This window comes from Staurois parvus, unplaced genomic scaffold (genome assembly GCF_062004578.1).
Source record: "Staurois parvus isolate SC_StPar_1 unplaced genomic scaffold, SC_StPar_1.0 ptg000025l, whole genome shotgun sequence".
NCBI classification, from domain to species: Eukaryota; Metazoa; Chordata; class Amphibia; order Anura; family Ranidae; genus Staurois; species Staurois parvus.
In genome coordinates this window covers 10,981,542-11,001,321 of record NW_028317821.1, presented here as the reverse complement: position 1 = coordinate 11,001,321, position 19,780 = coordinate 10,981,542, and the positions used below count along the sequence as shown (strand labels likewise).

Below are 19,780 nucleotides of genomic sequence, written 5' to 3'. Positions count from 1 at the left end.
TTTCATGTCTTGGCACATGCATGGTATTTATTGCACATACATTGCCAAATGTATTGGGATGCCTGCCTTTACAAGCACATGAACTTTAATAGCATCCCAGTCTTAGTCTGTAGGGTTCAATATTGAGTTGGCCCACCCTTTGCAGCTATAACAGCTTCAACTCTTTTGGGAAGGCTGTCCACAAGGTTTAGGAGTGTGTCTATGGGAATGTTTGACCATTCTTCCAGAAGCACATTTGTGAGGTCAGGCAGTGATGTCGAACGAGAAGGCCTGGCTTAGTCTCTGCTCTAATTCATCCCAAAGGTGTTCTATCGGGTTGAGGTCAAGACAGTCAAATTCCTCCGCCCAAAACTCATTCAACCATGTGTTTATGTACCTTGCTTTGTGCACTGGTGCACAGTCATGTTGAAACAGGAAGGGGCCATCTCCAAACTGTTCACACAAAGTTGGGAGCATGAAATTGTCCAAAATGTCTTGGTATGCTGACGCCTTAAGCATTCTCTGCACTGGAACTAAGTGGCCAAGCCCAACCCCTGAAAAACAACCCCACACCATATTCCCCCTTCCACCACACTTTACACTTGGCACAATGCAGTCTGGCAAGTACCGTTCTCCTGGCCAAACCCAGACACGTTCATCAGATTGCCAGAGAAGCATGATTGATCACTCCAGAGAACACATCTCCCTCCACTGCTCTAGAGCCTGGTGGTGGTATGCTTAACACCACTGCATCTGACGCTTTGCATTGCACTTGCTGATGTAAGACTTGGATGCAGCTGCTCAGCCATGGAAATCCATTCCATGAAGCTCTCTACGAATTGTTGTTGTGCTAATCTGAAGGCCACATGAAGTTTAGAGGTCTTTAGCTATTGACTCTGCAGACAGACAGTTGGTGACTTCTGCGCACTGTGCGCTTCAGCATGCGCTGACCCCCCTCTGTCATTATACGTGGCCTACCACTTTGTGGCTGAGTTGCTGTTCTTCCCAGTTGCTTCCACTTTGTTATAGTACCACTAACAGTTGATCGTGGAATATTTAGTACCAAGGAAATTTCACGAATGGACTGAAATTGCACAGGAGGCAACCTATCATGGTACCAAACTTGAATTCACTGAGCTCGTGAATGTGACCCATTCTTTCACAAATGTTTGCAGAAGCAATCTGCATGCCTAGGTGTTTGATTTTATACACCTGTGAACATGGAGGTGATTAGAACACTTGAATCCAGGGATTTGGAGGGGTGTCCCGATACGTTTGGCAATATATTGTATATTGCATCGCCTATCACTGCAGCCTATCTATTCAAGATTCCAACCATCGTTGCTACACGCACAGGACTGTGACTACATTTGGCAACCAGCTCTTTGACTTGCAGCACATGCCCCATATATGCCTGCACAGGACTCTGGTCATTGCAGCAGATCCATCCACTCATGACCATCAGATCACATATATGCAGCACAGAATCCAGCACATATAGAGTCTATACCTTTGCATATAGTGACCCACTACATTGGACTGGACTGGCCTCATATCCTCATTGAGACTCCATACTCCTTCTCTGCATTGGAATATAAAGACAGACATCCTTAGTATCTATTGACGACAGGAAGACCCTGATATAGCAAAGCAATCACAGATCAGGTGGACTCAATCTTGAATTTCTGTACTTGCAGGAACTTGTTGACACCCTTGAGGTCCAAAATAGGCTGGACGTCTCCATTTGGCTTGGGAAGTATTAACAGGTTGAAATAAAAACTGTAAGATATCTCCCCTGCCAGTACAGCAGTGATGATCCCTTGGTACAACAGTCTTTCCAGGGTCACAAAGAAAACACTCTTTATTGTTGATCTGAAGACACCCTTGAGCACATAAAGCATGGAGGGGGAAGCAGAAAAACTCCAGTTTGCATTCTCTGGATACAACATCTGTTACATCCTGAGTCCAGGCAGCTATGAGTGTGCACAAGAACACCATACCCATGCAAATGCAGGGCGAACCCTTCACTGTGAGGAGGATTTGCCTCCAGATAAAAAGAGAATTTGGGAATGGAAGATTCTGCTTAGAGCCCAAGGCTGGTTGCTTATGAAAGGACCTATTTTTGGATTTTGAAGGCTCCACTGGTGTCACCTTTGCCTTCTTCTTAGGGGAATATGTCATAGTCCTAAAATGGCAGCCGCTTAATTTGCTTCTTGCAGAGAAGTTATGCCGACCAACACCTCAGCTATAATATCAGTCTCATTTGGACAGTCCTGGTACCAACTCTAGAAAGCTGTTGTTGGACTATTCCAAGGCATCAACCGGGAAGCTCAAGGCTCTTATATTGTCTTCCAGGAGCTTCCCGATCTGAGTCTCAGCAACAAAGCATATGCTTCGTCTAGAAGTTAGGGCTTGAAAAATTCCCACCGTAGATATTGCAGGATGTAGAATCGCTGCTGCCAGAGAGGATGCCTAGAAGAGAGCATCTAATCTAAGGTAGATCTAAGTCAGATCACCTAGGTGGCAGCCACTACCGTAGACAATGTCCTAGTACTCGCTGCACCTACAGTAAGAATGTATTCCATGCTGTGTTGGCTCAGAGCCTGAAATGCACATGTACAGTACATGGGACCAGCTGAAAAATCGCAAGCTGCCCCAATAGTACATTCTACCGCAGTATGGTGCCTTAAACACTACCGAGACCGATCAATCCAAAGCACACTGAAGAGTCATAGGGAACAATTAAAGGAAGCTGCCATATCAACCAGAGGAAATTATGCTCATTGACCTGGACCTGGTAGAGCACCTTGCCAGAAAGTTCACCAGCTACATTGTATGCCGGAGATCACGAATCGCAGGATTCAGCACCAACCAGCAGATGTTACAGGCTGTCCCCACTTTTGTATACAGGGTCTGGGTACTGCACCTTTTGCCCTGCTGGTCATAAAGACCAATCTGAATATAGTCCACTGCCCCATAAGGGGTGTATGGACAAGGCCAACAGTTATGAAAACAGCTCATGAGAGAGATACAGGGAGGCCTATTCCTTACCCAAGAACACTAGCACAAAACTGAAGCTTAGTGAAGCTGGGAAGGGTTATGCCTTGAGGGAGATTCCTGTTTTTTTTTGGCCACTGTTCATTCACTTGAAGGTGGCAGCATAATTTCCAGATAACAATTGTTTCTATGCTTACCTTGAAGCCATCGCACTTGTATGGCTGGTCCATAACCCTTTTCATTCTTTGCAGAAATCCTGAAAACGACAGCAGGCCGAGAGCTGCAGTCAACGTGAGCATTTGCCAGCTGAGCAGAGGTTACAGTGCAGGATGTCTTCACACCACTGTAAATTTTCATGAATGCCAGCTGATTCTGGGCCTCAGGAAGAGAAGTACGTATGGCTAAGAAGGCAGAATATTCTAAAATGTTTCCCGTTGGTGAAGAAGGCGTTTCCCATGAAATATGGACACAGTCTGCACTCTGAAATAATTATATATGTTTCATTAGATAACCAAACTGAATTCTTTAGGAAAGCTTTTAATCAATCAAATTATATGGCATCTACAGTGGCAATGTCATGCAAGAAACTTGCCTGGGGATCAGAAGCCTCACACAACACTACAAATAGGAAGGTGGGGAGAATCTCTTAACATGTGGAAGACTCAAATGGGTCATGAAGTATGAGATGCTCTTAGACCCTATCCCTGGCAGGTCAATTTGTTTTCCTGCTGAAACTTTTACTAAGTGCCAGGACAGGAATCCCACCACTGGAACATTTACAAACAAACTTTAGTGGCTAAAGCAAAACTACTATGCTAAAATCACCTCATTTTTCTAGAGCATATTCCTGTTTTATTGGTCCCAAACCTGGCTTAGATTACTCTGGCAATGCATAAAAAGATAAGTTAAAATGACTGAATTTCTAGAGCTGATAGGAGGAAAAAGAAAAAAAGAAATGTGGCCAGTAACTACACACTATTGCATGCTATCATGAACCAAAAAATTATTTTTCACATGTGTGGTCTAAATAACGCTTTGTGCCATTTTTGCAAGTATTTTCTTAGGGTCTCACCTTAGTGATTTTTACGGATGATGGAGCTCCAGGAAATCCAGGAATGCAAGTCTTAAACTCACTAATTTTACTGAAAGAACCAATTCCATATCCATTAATTGCAGCAACTCTGAACCTGTATGAACTGCCAGGATTGAGTTCATGTTTCTTTAACAAAGTGTAGCAAGGAGCATCAGCATCCTGGAAGAAAACCAGTGTTTCAGTTGTTAGACTGTGATTGCATATTTGGCCCTTTAGTTTAAATTTAATAAATTAAAGAGTATGGGGTAGGGTAGCGACATGACTTACATTCTAAGATATATTGTTTATGTATATGTTGTGTGTGCCTGCATTTTATTGTGTGACCTTGGATTGTATAATGGCAATACATTTTTTTAATCACCCTTCATTAATAAGAAAAAAAAAAAAACTGGATTGTATAATAGCAATATATTTTTGAATCGGTGAAAAAAAAAAAAAAAAAAACAACACACACACCCACACACACACACTAGCCACTTTTCATTTAACAGTAGTAAACTGCTGTACATAAAATATGACTGATAAGAGAGAGGTGAATAACACGCTCTCTCAGAGTACTGTATGTGCTACTGTGGAGCTGGGAGAAAGTTAAAGCAGAATTCCAGCAGCAGACATCTATACAAATGCAAAAAGAGTAAAACATTTGCCTTCTTGTGAGTTATATTAAATGCTCACCTTGTTTTTTTGGGGTTTTTTTTTACGATATAATTAATTCACATGTACCCACCTCCGGCACCGAGGGTATGGGGGCTGCAGTTCTCATACAGTGATGGCCTCCTGTCATTTACTCCCTTTTTTTTTTCCCTCTCCCCTTTTCCATTCACTGCACATCTTGGTGTTCTGTGAATAGCCAAGGGGAAAGGGTGGGTAAACAGTGGGATCCCTTCACTGTTTCAGAGCTCCAGCTCTCATAAGCCACAGTTCGGGAAGTACAGTGCTGGCAGTATTATGAAGTCAGTACAAATGAATACATTACAAAGTAAATGTGCCTCAAGTAGAGCATGTAACACACCGTACTTTTTCTTCTTATGAATTTATATAGCTATCTGTTACTGGAGGTCCTCTTTAGCGTGTTGGTTTGTCCTGGCAAAGCACAGGTTCACATTAAAAGGGAAAAAAAAAAAAAAAAAACAGTCACAAATAATTACTTAAATAAAAAAAAAAAAAAAAAAGAAGACAGAATCTGTACACATCTGATGTAGGCATACTACCTTTCCTGAAGTGCCCTGGTTTGCTTCTGGAAGCACAAAGAAGTGGCTGACAACAGCAGTATTCGTTTGGAAGATCCCAACATCATACCACTTCCTCTGGCCATTCTTTACTGCAGATTTTTCTGTGACCTGCCCATTTGCCTGTCAGCAAAGTAAAAATGCTTCAGTTCACCCCTAAGAAGTTCCATTTCTAGAAAGAGATACCTGCATGTGGTATGCAAACTAGCATATTCTCCAAAATGCAGAAAGCAAAGCTGATCAAACTATTTTTTACTTCTCCAGTATATCGGTGACCAGTAGTTCTGCATCTAGTTTAATTTAAATTTGCCTTATAGAGTGAAAGCAACAGTTCTATATTCTGTAGTATATTTGTCTGTAAACGGTTAGTAAGAAAAACTTACTAGCGAGCTCTTTGACTGGGACATCAGTTTCTCACTTTTATGTGAAGCCGATGTGGAGCCTGTACCTAGAAAGAAAATTGTCTCAGTAACTGTGAAATTTAACAGGTGAACTTACTCATATATAAATAAAAAAGTGTATCAAACTTCAACTTGTAACTGCTATTTATTTTTGGTGTACCAAATACATACATACATACATACAGTGACTGGGGATCCCTTCAGAATTATTTACAACATATATCTGTCCTGATGGGTTGACACGTTACAGCACATTCCCCTTTGTACCTGGAAACTCTAAAGAAAAAAATGCACATGGGAAGCGAGGAGAATCTGGCCTATCCAAGGGTCAGTCCATACCTGTTATTTCAGTTTGAGGTAGATGCTGGCACATTTAATACCTTATATTATAGCAATTTTAATGTACAGTACTTTAATCAAATACAAGATGTATACAGATTGGTGGCCACAGATAATTGCTCTTTGTAAAACAACATGATAATGTGATTTCAATGAATTGGTGTGTCCAGGATTATTATCCGTTATTACTACACATTCCATAGAGTATTTTTGGTATTCTATATTGATGAATGCTAGCCAAGCCTGAAAAGGATGTCATTCACCACCAGTCTCATGAGCCAGAAAAAAAACCTCATTACCAATAAAATAACATTTCTGTGGAAGAGGTCAGTGCTGTAACAGCCAATGAGATGTAATGATGCTTCATTTAACATGTGCAGTTAGTGTGACAATGTAATGTTTAGTACAATTACAAACTGGGACTGGTACAGTCAGAATATCTCTGCCTGAGGTGATAAAAAAAATACATTTTACATCAACTTTGATAGCCAAAGTGCTGAACACAAAATACTGTGAACTGCAAATACTGACATGTCATGCAAACATTTTTACTTTGTACCTTTATATACATTTCAATATGCATGCAATGTTAATGTCCACCCTGCAATTCAACTGCTTTTACAGACAAATGGCTGAGAATACAGTATCTGAAACTCATTTCAAACCTTCACGTTGTGTACTGAGTGTAGTTTGTGAAGTTTCATCTCTAACAAGTGCCCCATTTGTACGTGATGTCTCAGTTTTAATGCTCTGCTGGGTTACCATAGATTGTGCACTGGAGACAATGCAGGATGCTGAAACCTCAGGTGTTAAAATTCCTATGTCCAAGGCATGCACATCATTCAAATTTGATGATGTATGAGGACCTAGGACACAAAGTAAATGACAATCCATTAAAGGTGTCTTTGGATCCAATTGATAATCAAATTGACCATTTACAACGCAATGTAAAACCTTTTATATCTATGGTTTACACCAAGCCATGGTCACAAAAGGATGGTATTGACTCTCTGCTTGTGATATGTTTACACTTTTTACTCTGGAATGCAGACTATCAATTTTATACAATATATGCAGGATAAAATTTAAATTCTGTGTTTATTACAGAAACATTACAGAGGACTAACTTTTGCATTTAGAACATACCAATACTTTATTCTTACCTGCTGTTTTAGGCCCAGATGATTCTCGTAATTTGCCATTTAATTCTACAGTTCCACTGGAAAGTGCTTGTTTCTCTGTTAAGGTGATCTTCATTCCAATAACACCATGGTCAGTAGATGTGGACTTTGCTAAACAACTTTGTGTGGAATTCTAGTTCAGTGACGAAAGAAATGTCAAACATAAAAGGAAACATTTGTCAATAAGAGTAAAGGTGCATAAAGCATCATTAAAGCCCAAATCGTTCATTATGTTTAATAATATAAAAATTATGCTCTCTACCTGTCCACTGAAGCATTTATTAAAGTTTAGTTTTATTTATTTTAAATACCTGGCTGATTCTGCCTTTTTCATGAACCTCCCCTCTCCTCAGTGGCAACAAAATAGCAGGTGATCCTCTATGTACTGCATTGCCATTCCCAATGCGCATGCTCCATAGTCTGCTTTTTAGGAAGCTTCTCACCTCCTCATTTTGTTCCTCAAGCCACCCCACATGATTTTGCTCATAGTCTTGTGGGGCGGTTCCAACTGTTTCTATGGCAGCATCTTCTCCTCCTCCTCCTCTGCTATTGGCCCACCTATACTGATGTTACTGCTGGGTAGAGCCCCATGAGTGATTGATTCTTTATACTGAGAGCCACGTCACATGACACAGAATGAAGAGGTATGCTGGGCAGCTCTCAGACTGTGATGTCTGCAGACTCAGGAGTTCACTGCTTGTTCTGCCCACCTATTAAACAGTGTGGTGAGGAGCAAGTAAACAGTGTCACATGACCACAGCACAAAAAAACCCCTGAAAATTAGGTATTATTTATGTAATCTACCCTGGATTGATTTTATTGCCATATTTACAGCTGAAAAATTTGAAAGCATAGTAAAGTGATTAGCAACACTGTACCTGGTTATTTTTTTTTTTTAAGTACATACATACTATTATTTTATTAGACCTTATATATAGAAACATTGGCACAAAGTCATATTACTGGCACCACATCAATATAGATATGGCCTAATACATGTAAATCATTATAAAACTTGTCAGCCACTTACCTGGGTAACTGGTCCACTACTGATATTCTGGTGACAAATGTCCACTTTATGTTCAGAAGGAAATATGCAGCTTGCAGGAGATATTGGGCTAACTGCATCTACAATATTAAGGGACATGGTTATTCTTGTAAACATCAAATTACATGTAAAAACATATGACCTCATGAGTATAGTTCCAGTACAGCAGCCAAGCACAGTGGAGAGAAGCTAACATGAGGCATACACTGATGCACTACATTCATGTGCCCAACTGAAATGTTAGGCCAGGACGATCTGGTACTCTCAAGCATGGGAGCAATTATGCTAGCAAGCACATTTTAGAAATACTCTCAGTAGTTGAGCAATAAGAGATAACACACACACACACACACACACAGTCGCCACCGTGTCAGAATACAGGGCCGGCTGCTCAGCTCTTCTCTGCAGCAGGACCTTACCTGTTCCTCGGTCCAGCCCTGTGCAGTCTTCCCGCGCCAGCATCGTTCGTGTGGAAACCCAACAGCCGGGTGTCCACTGCGCATGCGCGAGAAGCGCTGCTCTTTGAGAATTGTCCGGCGTCTTCTGGGACATATGACAGGTCCCAGAAGACGCCGGGCCATTCACAAAGCGCAGCGCTTCTCGCGCATGCGCAGTGGGCACCAGGCACAGCCGGGTGCCCACACTAAAGGGAGGATAACTCTGCGGAAGTGGGAGCGGGTACCCGCTCCCCCTCCCTCCCCAAAGGTCCGCAGTCTCTTGTTCATACCCTGTACTGTCTGCAGTCTCTTGGTCATCCCCTGTATTGTCTGCAGTCTCTGGTCATCTATACTGTGTCCGCAGTCTCTGGTCATCCCCTGTACTGTGTCCGCAGTCTCTGGTCATCCCCTGTACTGTGTCCGCAGTCTCTGGTCATCCCCTGTACTGTGTCCGCAGTCTCTGGTCATCCCCTGTACTGTGTCCGCAGTCTCTGGTCATCCCCTGTACTGTGTCCGCAGTCTCTGGTCATCCCCTGTACTGTGTCCGCAGTCTCTGGTCATCCTCTGTACTGTGTCCGCAGTCTCTGGTCATCCCCTGTACTGTGTCCGCAGTCTCTGGTCATCCCCTGTACTGTGTCCGCAGTCTCTGGTCATCCCCTGTACTGTGTCCGCAGTCTCTGGTCATCCCCTGTACTGTGTCCGCAGTCTCTGGTCATCCCCTGTACTGTGTCCGCAGTCTCTGGTCATCCACTGTACTGTGTCTGCAGTCTCTGGTCATCTCCTGTACTGTGTCCGCAGACTCTGGTCATCTCCTGTACTGTGTCCGCAGACTCTGGTCATCTCCTGTACTGTGTCCGCAGTCTCTGGTCATCCCCCTTTATTTATTACATATACTTTAAATTAGACAAGAAGCCTCAGTGACTGAGGTAAAAAATACAGTAAAAAGTCTTAAGAGCACTTTATTGAGAAACACATTTTTATTTTCATGTGTACCCACTAGGTAGACATACCCCCTGTATCTGTACTGTTGATCATTGTCACCAAAATAGAAAGTCCAACATTTTAGAGCTGCCGGAACAAAATGTGAGGGTAAATCTTCCAATGCAAAAACCTATTCTAGTAATAACTAAGAGGAAAAAAAAAAATACTCCCTACTCTATCCAAAATAATAAAAAAAAAAACAAAAAAAAAAACTATACGTACACGTCAATAAATAATCTTAAACTCAGCAGATGGATCACTATATTTATCTTAAAGTGTAGCTAAACCCCAAAACAATAACGTAATAAACTGAAGTCTTTCAATGTGGTAGCTGCATTAGGTTTAATTTTTTTATTATGCTTTGAAAACTTTCAGCAAGTACAGAAAAATAGGAATTTTGATGCATCTGAAGATTCCAAAACTCAGAGTTAGAGTACACAGAAATTTATTCCTAGACCATGGGTTATATGCCTCTGTCTTTAGGCGATTGGACCCTGGCAAAAGTTTTGCTGGGACTGCCCCAAAGCGTACCCATAAAACCCTGCCAATTCCGTGAGGGTCCAAGACAAAGAGGGAAGGGACCTGTGTCTTGTACTCCAAGATTTTGAATTTACAGGTACATTAAAATTACCATAATCTCAAAATGCACAGTCCAGGACACAGGAAGTGTTTCTTAGAGCATAAGATGTCCTCAAACAATAATTCAAGGGGTGAACAACAAAATAGTCAAAATATCAGCAACAGTGACTTCTCATCTTTGCACTCAGTTCCCAAGGGAAGACATGGCAGGTAGGCATAGATGACGGTCCTGAGCCCACTTCTCGTAAGGTAAATAAATTGGTTGACATGCAATCAGGGAAGGACATGGAGAGTGAGAATGACTCCCACATAAGGTGATGTAGTGAGCCTAGCTGGTGAATATGAGTGAATAGGAGCTGCTGGTAAATCTTTAGGCAAAGGTCTGTAGAGTCATAACTAAAGATGTTAGGAGGGAGGGGCAGGAAAGTGCTAGTACAGATCACACGTGGTGAGGGAAACAAACACATAATGGAAGCATTGAGAACTGGGAAATGCAAACTTTTGCTATAAAAAACCTGGAAATATAGTTGAATGGTACAGAAACACAGGTTTTTTTTTTTAGAAAAAGAGAGCAAAATGGTTCTCAGTTCAGAACACAGGCAATTTTGGTGATCTGTAACGCTGATACAGGGATGGAGGGGTATATGACAGGAACAGTCTGAGAGTTGCGAGTCAGGGAGATATTTGGTACGGTAATAAGGATTAAAAGAGGCTCTGGGTAGTAGACTTAACACCCCCATGCAGTGAGCAGGAGAGTCCCGGTGACTCTGAGTGAAGAAAACCGGACACTGGCTGTCTCAAAAGAGTACAATAGCATTACCAAAGAGAAATTCTCATGGAGGGGCAACCGAGAGGTACTAATGAGAGAATGTTTCAGAGCAGAGACCAGACAGTCAAAGATGTCTTGCTGAAGGAGAATGTGCATAAGAATGATGCAAGGACAGTACAAGGTCAGGGGAGGAGCCTGAGAAGGATGCACGATCAACTGAAAGGGAGAAATGTGAGCATCAGCATCTGTGAGTTGAAAAAACAGCAAAAACAATTATAATTTTCTTCTGTTAACTACTGTAAATCTCTTCAATAATGGAGAGTTACAAAAGGCAAACATGTCCAGCCTGTGTGACAATCATGGCTGACTCTCTAAAAAGTCAGCCACAAAGGGACAGAAGTGTGTTATCTGCAGGATTACCGGGTAAAATAAAGGAAGAAGCTTGAATAAAACAAAAACAAATGCAGCCACCACATCTAAGGACCAGTACGCTGCAATATATTACATTTTTGTTTTTGTGTTAAAGTGGTAGTCCTAAAAAAAAAAAAAAAAAAAAAAAATGTCCCCTTGCAAGCAGAGAGCCGTCGCCGCTGTTAGAGCTTCTATCTTTATCCAGTCTTCCTTCCAAGTTTGCGGACTCTAGCCATTTGAGTGGTCGAGCAGCAAAGATACAACTATTGCCGCGATTATATCACTCATGCGCACAGGAGTTGTGGTAATGGAACAGCACTCAGGATTGACGGCAAATTCAGTGTGACCTCAATTGAGAGCGCAGTACGCTTTTGCCAGTGACGTCACCAGCTGCAAAACGTGTGAATATCTCCTAAAATGTGTATGTTTAGGAGATATCCATTTTACCCATAGATAAGCTTTATTATAAGCTTACCTGTAGGTAAAAGTGACAACCTGGATTTTTCTACTGCTTTAGGATTCATTTTAATGTCCTTACACAGGGATTGGTTTAACATCCTCAGACTCATCTTGGAATCAGAAATTATCTATAACTGATTTCTCTGCAACAGCAGCATGAATGTCAAAATTATGGCAGCTCCATCATATTTCAGGATTCAGAGAGTATTCTACAACAAATCTATCATCCGCTTGTCTGAACACTTTCAGTCATACTCATGTTAAATAATAAGTAAAAAAAAAAAAAAAAAAAAAAAAACACCACAAAAAAAATTATTATTATTATTTTCATCTAATTTCCATGTATTTTGGTGTGCTGAAAACAAATAAAATATTGAAAAAAAAACTCCTAGACGTCATGCATTTCCCACAAAATGCAAAATTGTCTTCAAATTTATCAAATTGTTTTAATTTTTGGTATTTTTTTTTATATTACGGGTTTTTAACCAAATTTAAAGTCCAAATTACTATTAATTAATTCACATAAGTGCATTTAAGATATAAAATGCCCAAAAAACCTTAAAGGGGTTGTCCGAGTTATGTAAAAAAAAATATAGCACTGTAAATCTAATGGTCAGCAATATATACATAAGCTAAGCAAGTTTTAGGGAAAACAAATTCTATTTCTTCATTTCCTTAGTTCTCTTCTGGCCCTTTGTTGTTATTTGCAGGTAAACAAATTCTGCCCTCCCCCCTGCAAAGGGGGTGAATACAAGTGCTGCTCTGAGTGACATGTCTGACTACTTGGATACTCAGCAGCATGCTGTGTGTGTAAGCCTCAGCCCTGAGTCTGTGCTTCTAATGGTAGAAGGGGTTAATCTTTCCTGAAGAATCCAGTGGGAGGGATACACAGTGCAGATAGAATCCAGTGGGAGGGAAACACAGGGCAGATAGCAGCAGCTCTGGTCAGTGCAGGGGGGCGTGGCCAGCACTGTGACAGTCTGGTGTACAGACACAGAGCTGCTCTCTCCTGCAGTCCACACTTGTGCACGAATCATCATCAGGTTCTTGGTTCTAGGCTGTTCACACTTTTTCATCGCAGCTCGTGTTAGCTCGTCATTCTTCAACCGTTATGTTATGGCTCCGCGAAAGTGTATTAATTCGCCAGACAGTTTCTGTTTCATCTGTGGTGAATATACAGTGTTGAAGCAACAGAAGAAGATTATAGACTTTGTGAAAAAAGTATACTTTGCATACTTTGGACTAAAAATTGGAGATCAAGATAAAGTTTGGGCGCCTCATAAAGTGTGCAAATGTTGTGTTGAGGACCTCCGAAACTGGTTCAAGGGTAAGAAAAAAATCTTTCCGTTATGGGATTCCTATGGTATGGCGAGAGCAAAAGAACCATAGTGACGACTGTTACTTTTGTTCATGCAATCTGAAAGGGTTTAATTTCAAATGGAAGCATTCCATTTCATACCCCAATCTTCACTCAGCAATTCGTCCCATCCCCATGGCACAGATATACCAGTATCTGCTACCTTGGAAGAGATACCTAGCTCAGATGAAGGTAAAGTCATACCTGAACCAGATGACGAATCAAGTTCTGACTTTGAAGATGATACAAGACCAAAATTGTTTTCTCAGGAGGAGATGAATGATTTTGTAAGAGACTTGAATCTTCCCAAAGATGCCGCTGAGTTACTCGGATCAAGGCTGAAAAGCAGGAATTTATTGTTGCCAGGAGTGTCATCTTCATGGTTCAGACATCGTGAAAAGGAGTTCGTTCCTTACTTCGCCCAGGAAGACAAGTTGGTTTATTGCATCGATGTCAAAGGTCTGATGGGTCAATTTATTATCCAATATGATTCAGAGCAATGGCGTCTTTTTATAGATTCTTCAAAAAGAAGTCTCAAAGCAGTTTTACTCCACAACGGTGGTTTTTACGCTTTAATACCTGTAGGTCATTCCGTACACTTGAAGGAAACCTACGAGAACTTGGAATTGGTTCTTCATAAACTTAAATATGAAGACCATGGTTGGCAAGTATGTGGGGACTTGAAGGTCTTGTGCATGCTGCTCGGGCAACAAGCTGGGTATACCAAATACCCTTGTTTTTTGTGTCTATGGGACAGTCGAGACTGACAAAATCACGGGACCAAGAAGAGTTGGCAGCCGAGGGTGCTAACAGTCGGTGAAAAAAATGTCCTCTGAGAAACTTTGGTACCTTCCCATAAAGTTCTTCTACCACCTCTCCACATAAAATTGGGATTGATGAAGCAATTCATAAAATCACTTCCAAGAGATGGAGAATGCTTCAAATACTTGGTCACCAAGTTTCCAGGCCTGTCGGAGGCAAAATTGAAGGAAGGTGTGTTCTTCGGACCAGACATTAGAAGGCATATAGTTGATCAAGAGTTTGTCAATACTATAACGGATCCTCAAAAAGAAGGGTGGATTGCATTTAAAGAAGTCGTACAGAAATTTTTAGGCAATAACAAAGATCCTCACTACAAAAAGATCGTCGGACGAATGCTTAAAGCATTTCAAGCTTTAGGTTGCCTGATGAGTTTGAAAGTGCATTTCATCCAGTCCCACCTTGACTACTTTCCTGAAAATTTGGGAGCTGTGAGTGAGGAAAAATGTGAACGATTCCACCAAGACATTAAAGAGATGGAAAGGAGATACCAGGGAAAATGGAGCATTACAATGATGGCAGTCTACTGTTGGATGCTTCAGAGAGACATTCCAGATGCTACTTACAAGCGTAAATGCACCAAGAGGAGCCTCACAGAGAAGAAGAATCGAGTTTAGTGTGTGTAGGTGAGCTCAATTCAGTTCAAAAAAGGATTTTCATGAAAAAATTGTAATAAAACTTTAATTTTATAAGTCTATTTCCATTTATTTTGAGGTATTGCCTTATTTAACATAGTTACCTAAATTGTCAGGAAACATGATGTCCTATGACAAAATGGAGGTCCTTTTCGGATTCAGCGCAACAAAAAACAAAGATTATGTGGAATATCCAAAACAGCTCTTGAAAAAAATTTTTATGCAGACCTGTGTAATAGCAACTTTTTTTTTTTTCCAGTGGATCACAGGTGCAGTGTCAGGCTCCTGCAGACACTTCATTCAGCTCTCTGCCCGTACCTTCATATGAACAGACAGTTACGCAGCTGAAGGAAGTTATCAATGGACTATGAGGACGCCAATCAATGCTCTTGTAGTTCATTGGGAACCACAAGCAGTCTGCCATGGTGGAAGATAGGACTTGTAGGGGAGGGATTCAGGTAGTGAAGGGGGCTGATGCATAGCAACATGTTCCACCCCAAACATGAGTATAACATGACGCTAAAGCTGGACCTATCCTTTAAAGCAAGCAATGTACTACTTTTTGCACGTTACTAAAACATGTCTCTCAGACTGTAACTTACTTTCTTCCACATTTTGTGAGCATGAAAGTCCACTCTGAAGTAAGTGTAATGGAGCTGCGTATGGAGAAATGCAAGAACTCTGTGTAGAAAGTTCACTGAGGTGAGCAGCTTTTCCAGCACACGGAGACACTGGCAATTCAGGGCTTAGCTGTAGAAGATACCTTTCAACAGTTGGCAGTTCATCCCATTTTACATGAAACGAGTTTGTGGTAGCCAGTATTAGCTGAACTTGTGAGGATGCTGATGGCTTCTCTGAAAAAGACACAAAAATGCTTGCATCCAGGACTTTAAGGTACATTGCTACAAGATAATCTGAATCAGTTTGGTGTGTCCTACCTGTGTCAATGTACCAAAGGTCTTTGCAACACACTTGGTAATTCCATGCCTTTTTGTAACCATCCCTTCCACTCCAAATATACAGGCGTTTTCCAACTGTGACTGCACAGTGTCCTGCTCTGGGTCTTGGCCAGTTAACTTTCTCTTCTGAGCTGTCTGCCATTAACACGCCCCACTCCATGGAGTCTGCCCAACAAAGTGAAACACATTCAGTAAGATAAAAATCAGCTGCAATTATATAAACATGAAAGCATGCTGTACACTACACACTGTGTATCTAGCCACCAATAACAATATGAAAATCAATGATACACACCCAGATCTAAGTAGGAAAAAGAGTTAGTGCACTTCCAATGATTCTCTTCAGCTGCTGAGCTGTCACCATTTTCAGTTTGTGGAACCCAGCCACCAAATATATACATTCTAAAAATAAATCAAACTGTGCATTAGGATAGAAAGAAAGAACACTTTTCATGAGAAATGACCAATGTTTTTCTACCATACAGAATATTCCAAACGGGAAACTAGATCAAATTTAAAGACACCAGAGCAGCAAAAGACAAAACACAAGGCAAAAGGTACAATGAAATAGGACACAGTTTTCGCTTCTCTTTTCAAGTCACATAAAATAATTCAAGTTACATAATCTCTATTTTGAATTATTACTAAACAATAATACCTAGCTCAAAGAGTGCCTGTTTCAGAACGGGTAGAGTAGAGCTGATTGGCAGAGCGCATACACTCAAAGGGCTGAGGATCAATGTGACTGAGGTGAGATAAATGTGTTATGCACTGTGAGTAGAGAAGTACTGGGGAGTGATATACTATGAACAAGGGTTAAAGGGACTAGGGGGATGTTCTGTGAAAGGGAGAGAGGTGGGGGGTGGACAGGGAGGGATACTCTAAGTGAGGAGGGGTTATTAGGGAGTGATGCCCTATAAATGAGGGTTAAGGTGGCCAGGGAGTGATGTGCTCTGAATGGGGGCTAAGGTTGGCAGAGAGGGACACACCCTGAGTGGGGAGGATGAGCTATGAGATGAGTGAGAGGGTAAAGTGGGTGGGAAGGAATGCTCTCTGGGTGAGGAAGGAATTCTGATCAGTGTGCAGGGGGAACACCACTGGAGCAGCACCTGGAAGATCACAGCTATCACTGTATGCAGCGTGGACTACTAGAGTGATTTTCATCCCCTGCGGCTCTCTGGATATCAGATTTGAATACTTACAATCAAGCCAAGTTGGATATCTTTGCAAAAAAGATACTCCCTGGCTGGAGTTCTGCTTTAAAAATGTTAATAGAACAAAACCCATTCACGTTTTTCACATTCAAGCAGAACCAAGTCCTTTCATTCTTTACAGCAAAAGGAAGCTGCCATCTTAGCCTCGGTTTGATCTGCAGTTGCCATGATGTTCCACTTGTGATTAGTTATGACAACAACCATTTGATGTTTGACAGTTTTCTTGAGAGCACAAGCAAATTTGGCTTTCATCAATCATGGCATGCTTTGATTGTAACTATTTTTGGAAACAGTTAACTGTTGGGTTTGGTTTTGCTTTAACAGCCACCCTGAAAAAAATCTATATGTGTGTGTATATACAGTATAGAGCCAGACATATGTGGACCCGTGACCATCACATCTACAGTGGGGATCGAAAGTTTGGGCACCCAAGCTAAAAATTTGTATTAATGTGCATAAAGAAGCCAAGGAAAGATGGAAAAATCTCTAAAGGCATCAAATTACAGATTAGACATTCTTATAATATGTCAACAAAAGTTAGATTTTATTTCCATCATTTACACTTTCAAAATAACAGAAAACAAAAAAATGGCATCTGCAAAAGTTTGGGCACCCTGCAGAATTTATAGCATGCACTGCCCCCTTTGCAAAGCTGAGACCTGCCAGTGTCATGGATTGTTCTCAATCATCGTCTGGGAAGACCAGGAGATGTCAAGCTCAAAGGTTTTAAATGCCCAGACTCATCTGACCTTGCCCCAACAATCAGCACCATGGGTTCTTCTAAGCAGTTGTCTAGAAAACTGAAACTGAAAATAGTTGACGCTCACAAAGCTGGAGAAGGCTATAAGAAGATAGCAAAGCGTTTTCAGATGTCAATATCCTCTGTTCGGAATGTAATTAAGAAATGGCAGTCATCAGGAACAGTGGAAGTTAAAGCAAGATCTGGAAGACCAAGAAAAATATCAGACAGAACAGCTCGCAGGATTGTGAGAAAAACAATTCAAAACCGACGTTTGACTGCACGATCCCTCCAGAAAGATCTGGCAGACACTGGAGTTGTGGTACACTATTCCACTATAAAGAGATACTTGTACAAATATGGTCTTCATGGAAGAGTCATCAGAAGAAAACCTCTTCTACATCCTCACCACAAAAATCATCGTTTGAACTTTGCAAATGAACATATAGACAAGCCTGATGCATTTTGGAACCAAGTTCTGTGGACCGATGAGGTTAAAATTGAACTTTTTGGCCGGAATGAGCAAAGATATGTTTGGAGAAGAAGGGGCACAGAATTTAATGAAAAGAACCTCTGTCCAACTGTTAAGCATGGGGTTGGATCAATCATGCTTTGGGGTTGTGTTGCAGCCAGTGGCACAGGGAACATCTCACGAGTAGAAGGAAAAATGGATTCAATAAAATTTCAGCAAATTTTGGATGGTAACTTGATGCCATCTGTGAAAAAGCTGAAGTTAAAGAGAGGATGGCTTCCACAAATGGATAATGATCCTAAACACACCTCGAAATCCACAGGGGATTATATCAAGAGGCATAAACTGAAGGTTTTGCCATGGCCTTCACAATCTCCTGACCTCAACATAATTGAAAATCTATGGATAGACTTTAAAAGAGCAGTGCGTGACAGACAGCCCAGAAATCTCAAAGAACTGGAAGACTTTTGTAAGGAAGAATGGGCAAAGGTACCTCAAACAAGAATTGAAAGACTCTTGGCTGGCTACAAAAAGCGTTTACAAGCTGTGATACTTGCCAAAGGGGGCAGTACAAGATATTAACTCTGCAGGGTGCCCAAACTTTTGCAGACGCCATTTTTTTGTTTTGTGTTATTTTGAAGGTGTAAATGATGGAAATAAAATCTAACTTTTGTTGACATATTATAAGAATGTCTAATCTGTAATTTGATGCCTTTTGGAGATTTTTCCATCTTTCCTTGGCTTCTTTATGCACATTAATACAAATTTTTAGCTGGGGTGCCCAAACTTTCGATCCCCACTGTATATGAACTTTTTGAAGATTCCATTCCAAAACCATGGACATTAATATGGAGTTGCAATGCCCCCACTGCGATTTACTTTACATCTATAACAGCCTCTAATCTTCTAGAAAGGCTTTACAGAAGATCTTCAAATGTGAATGTGATAATTTGCACCCATTCTGCCAAAGACACATCTACATGGTCAGGTACTGTTTGCTGTTGGAAGATGAAACAGGTTTGCGGTTGGTGTTCCAGTTCATTTGAAAGATTCTCAATACAGTTGAGGTCAGGCCACTTGAGTTCTTCCTCAACAAACTATGTTTTTATAAACCTCACTTTGTGCAGCTCAACTCCATAATTTGCAAGATGCTCACATACTGCAGGCTATATTGTGCATGTATGAATATGCATGGGTATCATGGCCATATGCCATTTATGTATAATATCATTAAAGAAAATTACATAATATATATTATTAAACAGACATACCTATTCCCTATCATATTAGCTGTGTGCAGGCTTCTAGGTAAAGGCGATACCCCTTTAGCTTCTGGACTACTCCAGGTCATAGTTTCTAGAAAAAAATAAAAGATAAAGTGTATAAAAAGAAAACAAAAATTGCAATTATGTAGCCTTATTTACCTAGTAATGTGTGGAGTGAAGTACAATGCTACTTTCTGTTACTAATAGGCCTCACCCAAAATGGCACTGTCAAGCCTGCATTTATATACATTTTGAGTACATTTCTATAGGCATATAGATGCATGCAATGATTTTTAAAGGTGCCCTGCACACCATGCGTTTATCTGCATTTGAGTGCAGATTAGCTGAGTGTAGAGAAAATAGAACTCTGTGTCCAGGATTTGATTAGACACTTTTGATGAGACTAAATACATATCA

The 19,780-nt window shown here is 40.9% G+C and overlaps 1 protein-coding gene across 3 annotated transcripts in view; it reads right to left on the bottom strand.

Annotated features, from left to right (window-relative positions):
* The window catches only part of HCFC2 (host cell factor C2), a 62,823-nt gene that overhangs the window by 8,609 nt on the left and 34,434 nt on the right, over positions 1 to 19,780 (bottom strand). For 2 of the 3 annotated variants that reach the window (XM_089651834.1, XM_089651833.1), the window contains exons 5-15: positions 19,370 to 19,454; positions 15,969 to 16,075; positions 15,653 to 15,838; positions 15,317 to 15,568; positions 8,250 to 8,347; positions 7,202 to 7,352; positions 6,704 to 6,904; positions 5,682 to 5,746; positions 5,281 to 5,421; positions 4,049 to 4,228; positions 3,174 to 3,456 (exon numbers count right to left, since the gene is read on the bottom strand). In XM_089651834.1, coding sequence (XP_089507960.1) covers positions 3,174 to 3,456; positions 4,049 to 4,228; positions 5,281 to 5,421; positions 5,682 to 5,746; positions 6,704 to 6,904; positions 7,202 to 7,352; positions 8,250 to 8,347; positions 15,317 to 15,568; positions 15,653 to 15,838; positions 15,969 to 16,075; positions 19,370 to 19,454 — 1,749 coding nt within the window. The remainder of the gene's footprint in view (positions 1 to 3,173; positions 3,457 to 4,048; positions 4,229 to 5,280; positions 5,422 to 5,681; positions 5,747 to 6,703; positions 6,905 to 7,201; positions 7,353 to 8,249; positions 8,348 to 15,316; positions 15,569 to 15,652; positions 15,839 to 15,968; positions 16,076 to 19,369; positions 19,455 to 19,780) is intronic. The other variant, XM_089651835.1, reaches the window with a different exon arrangement.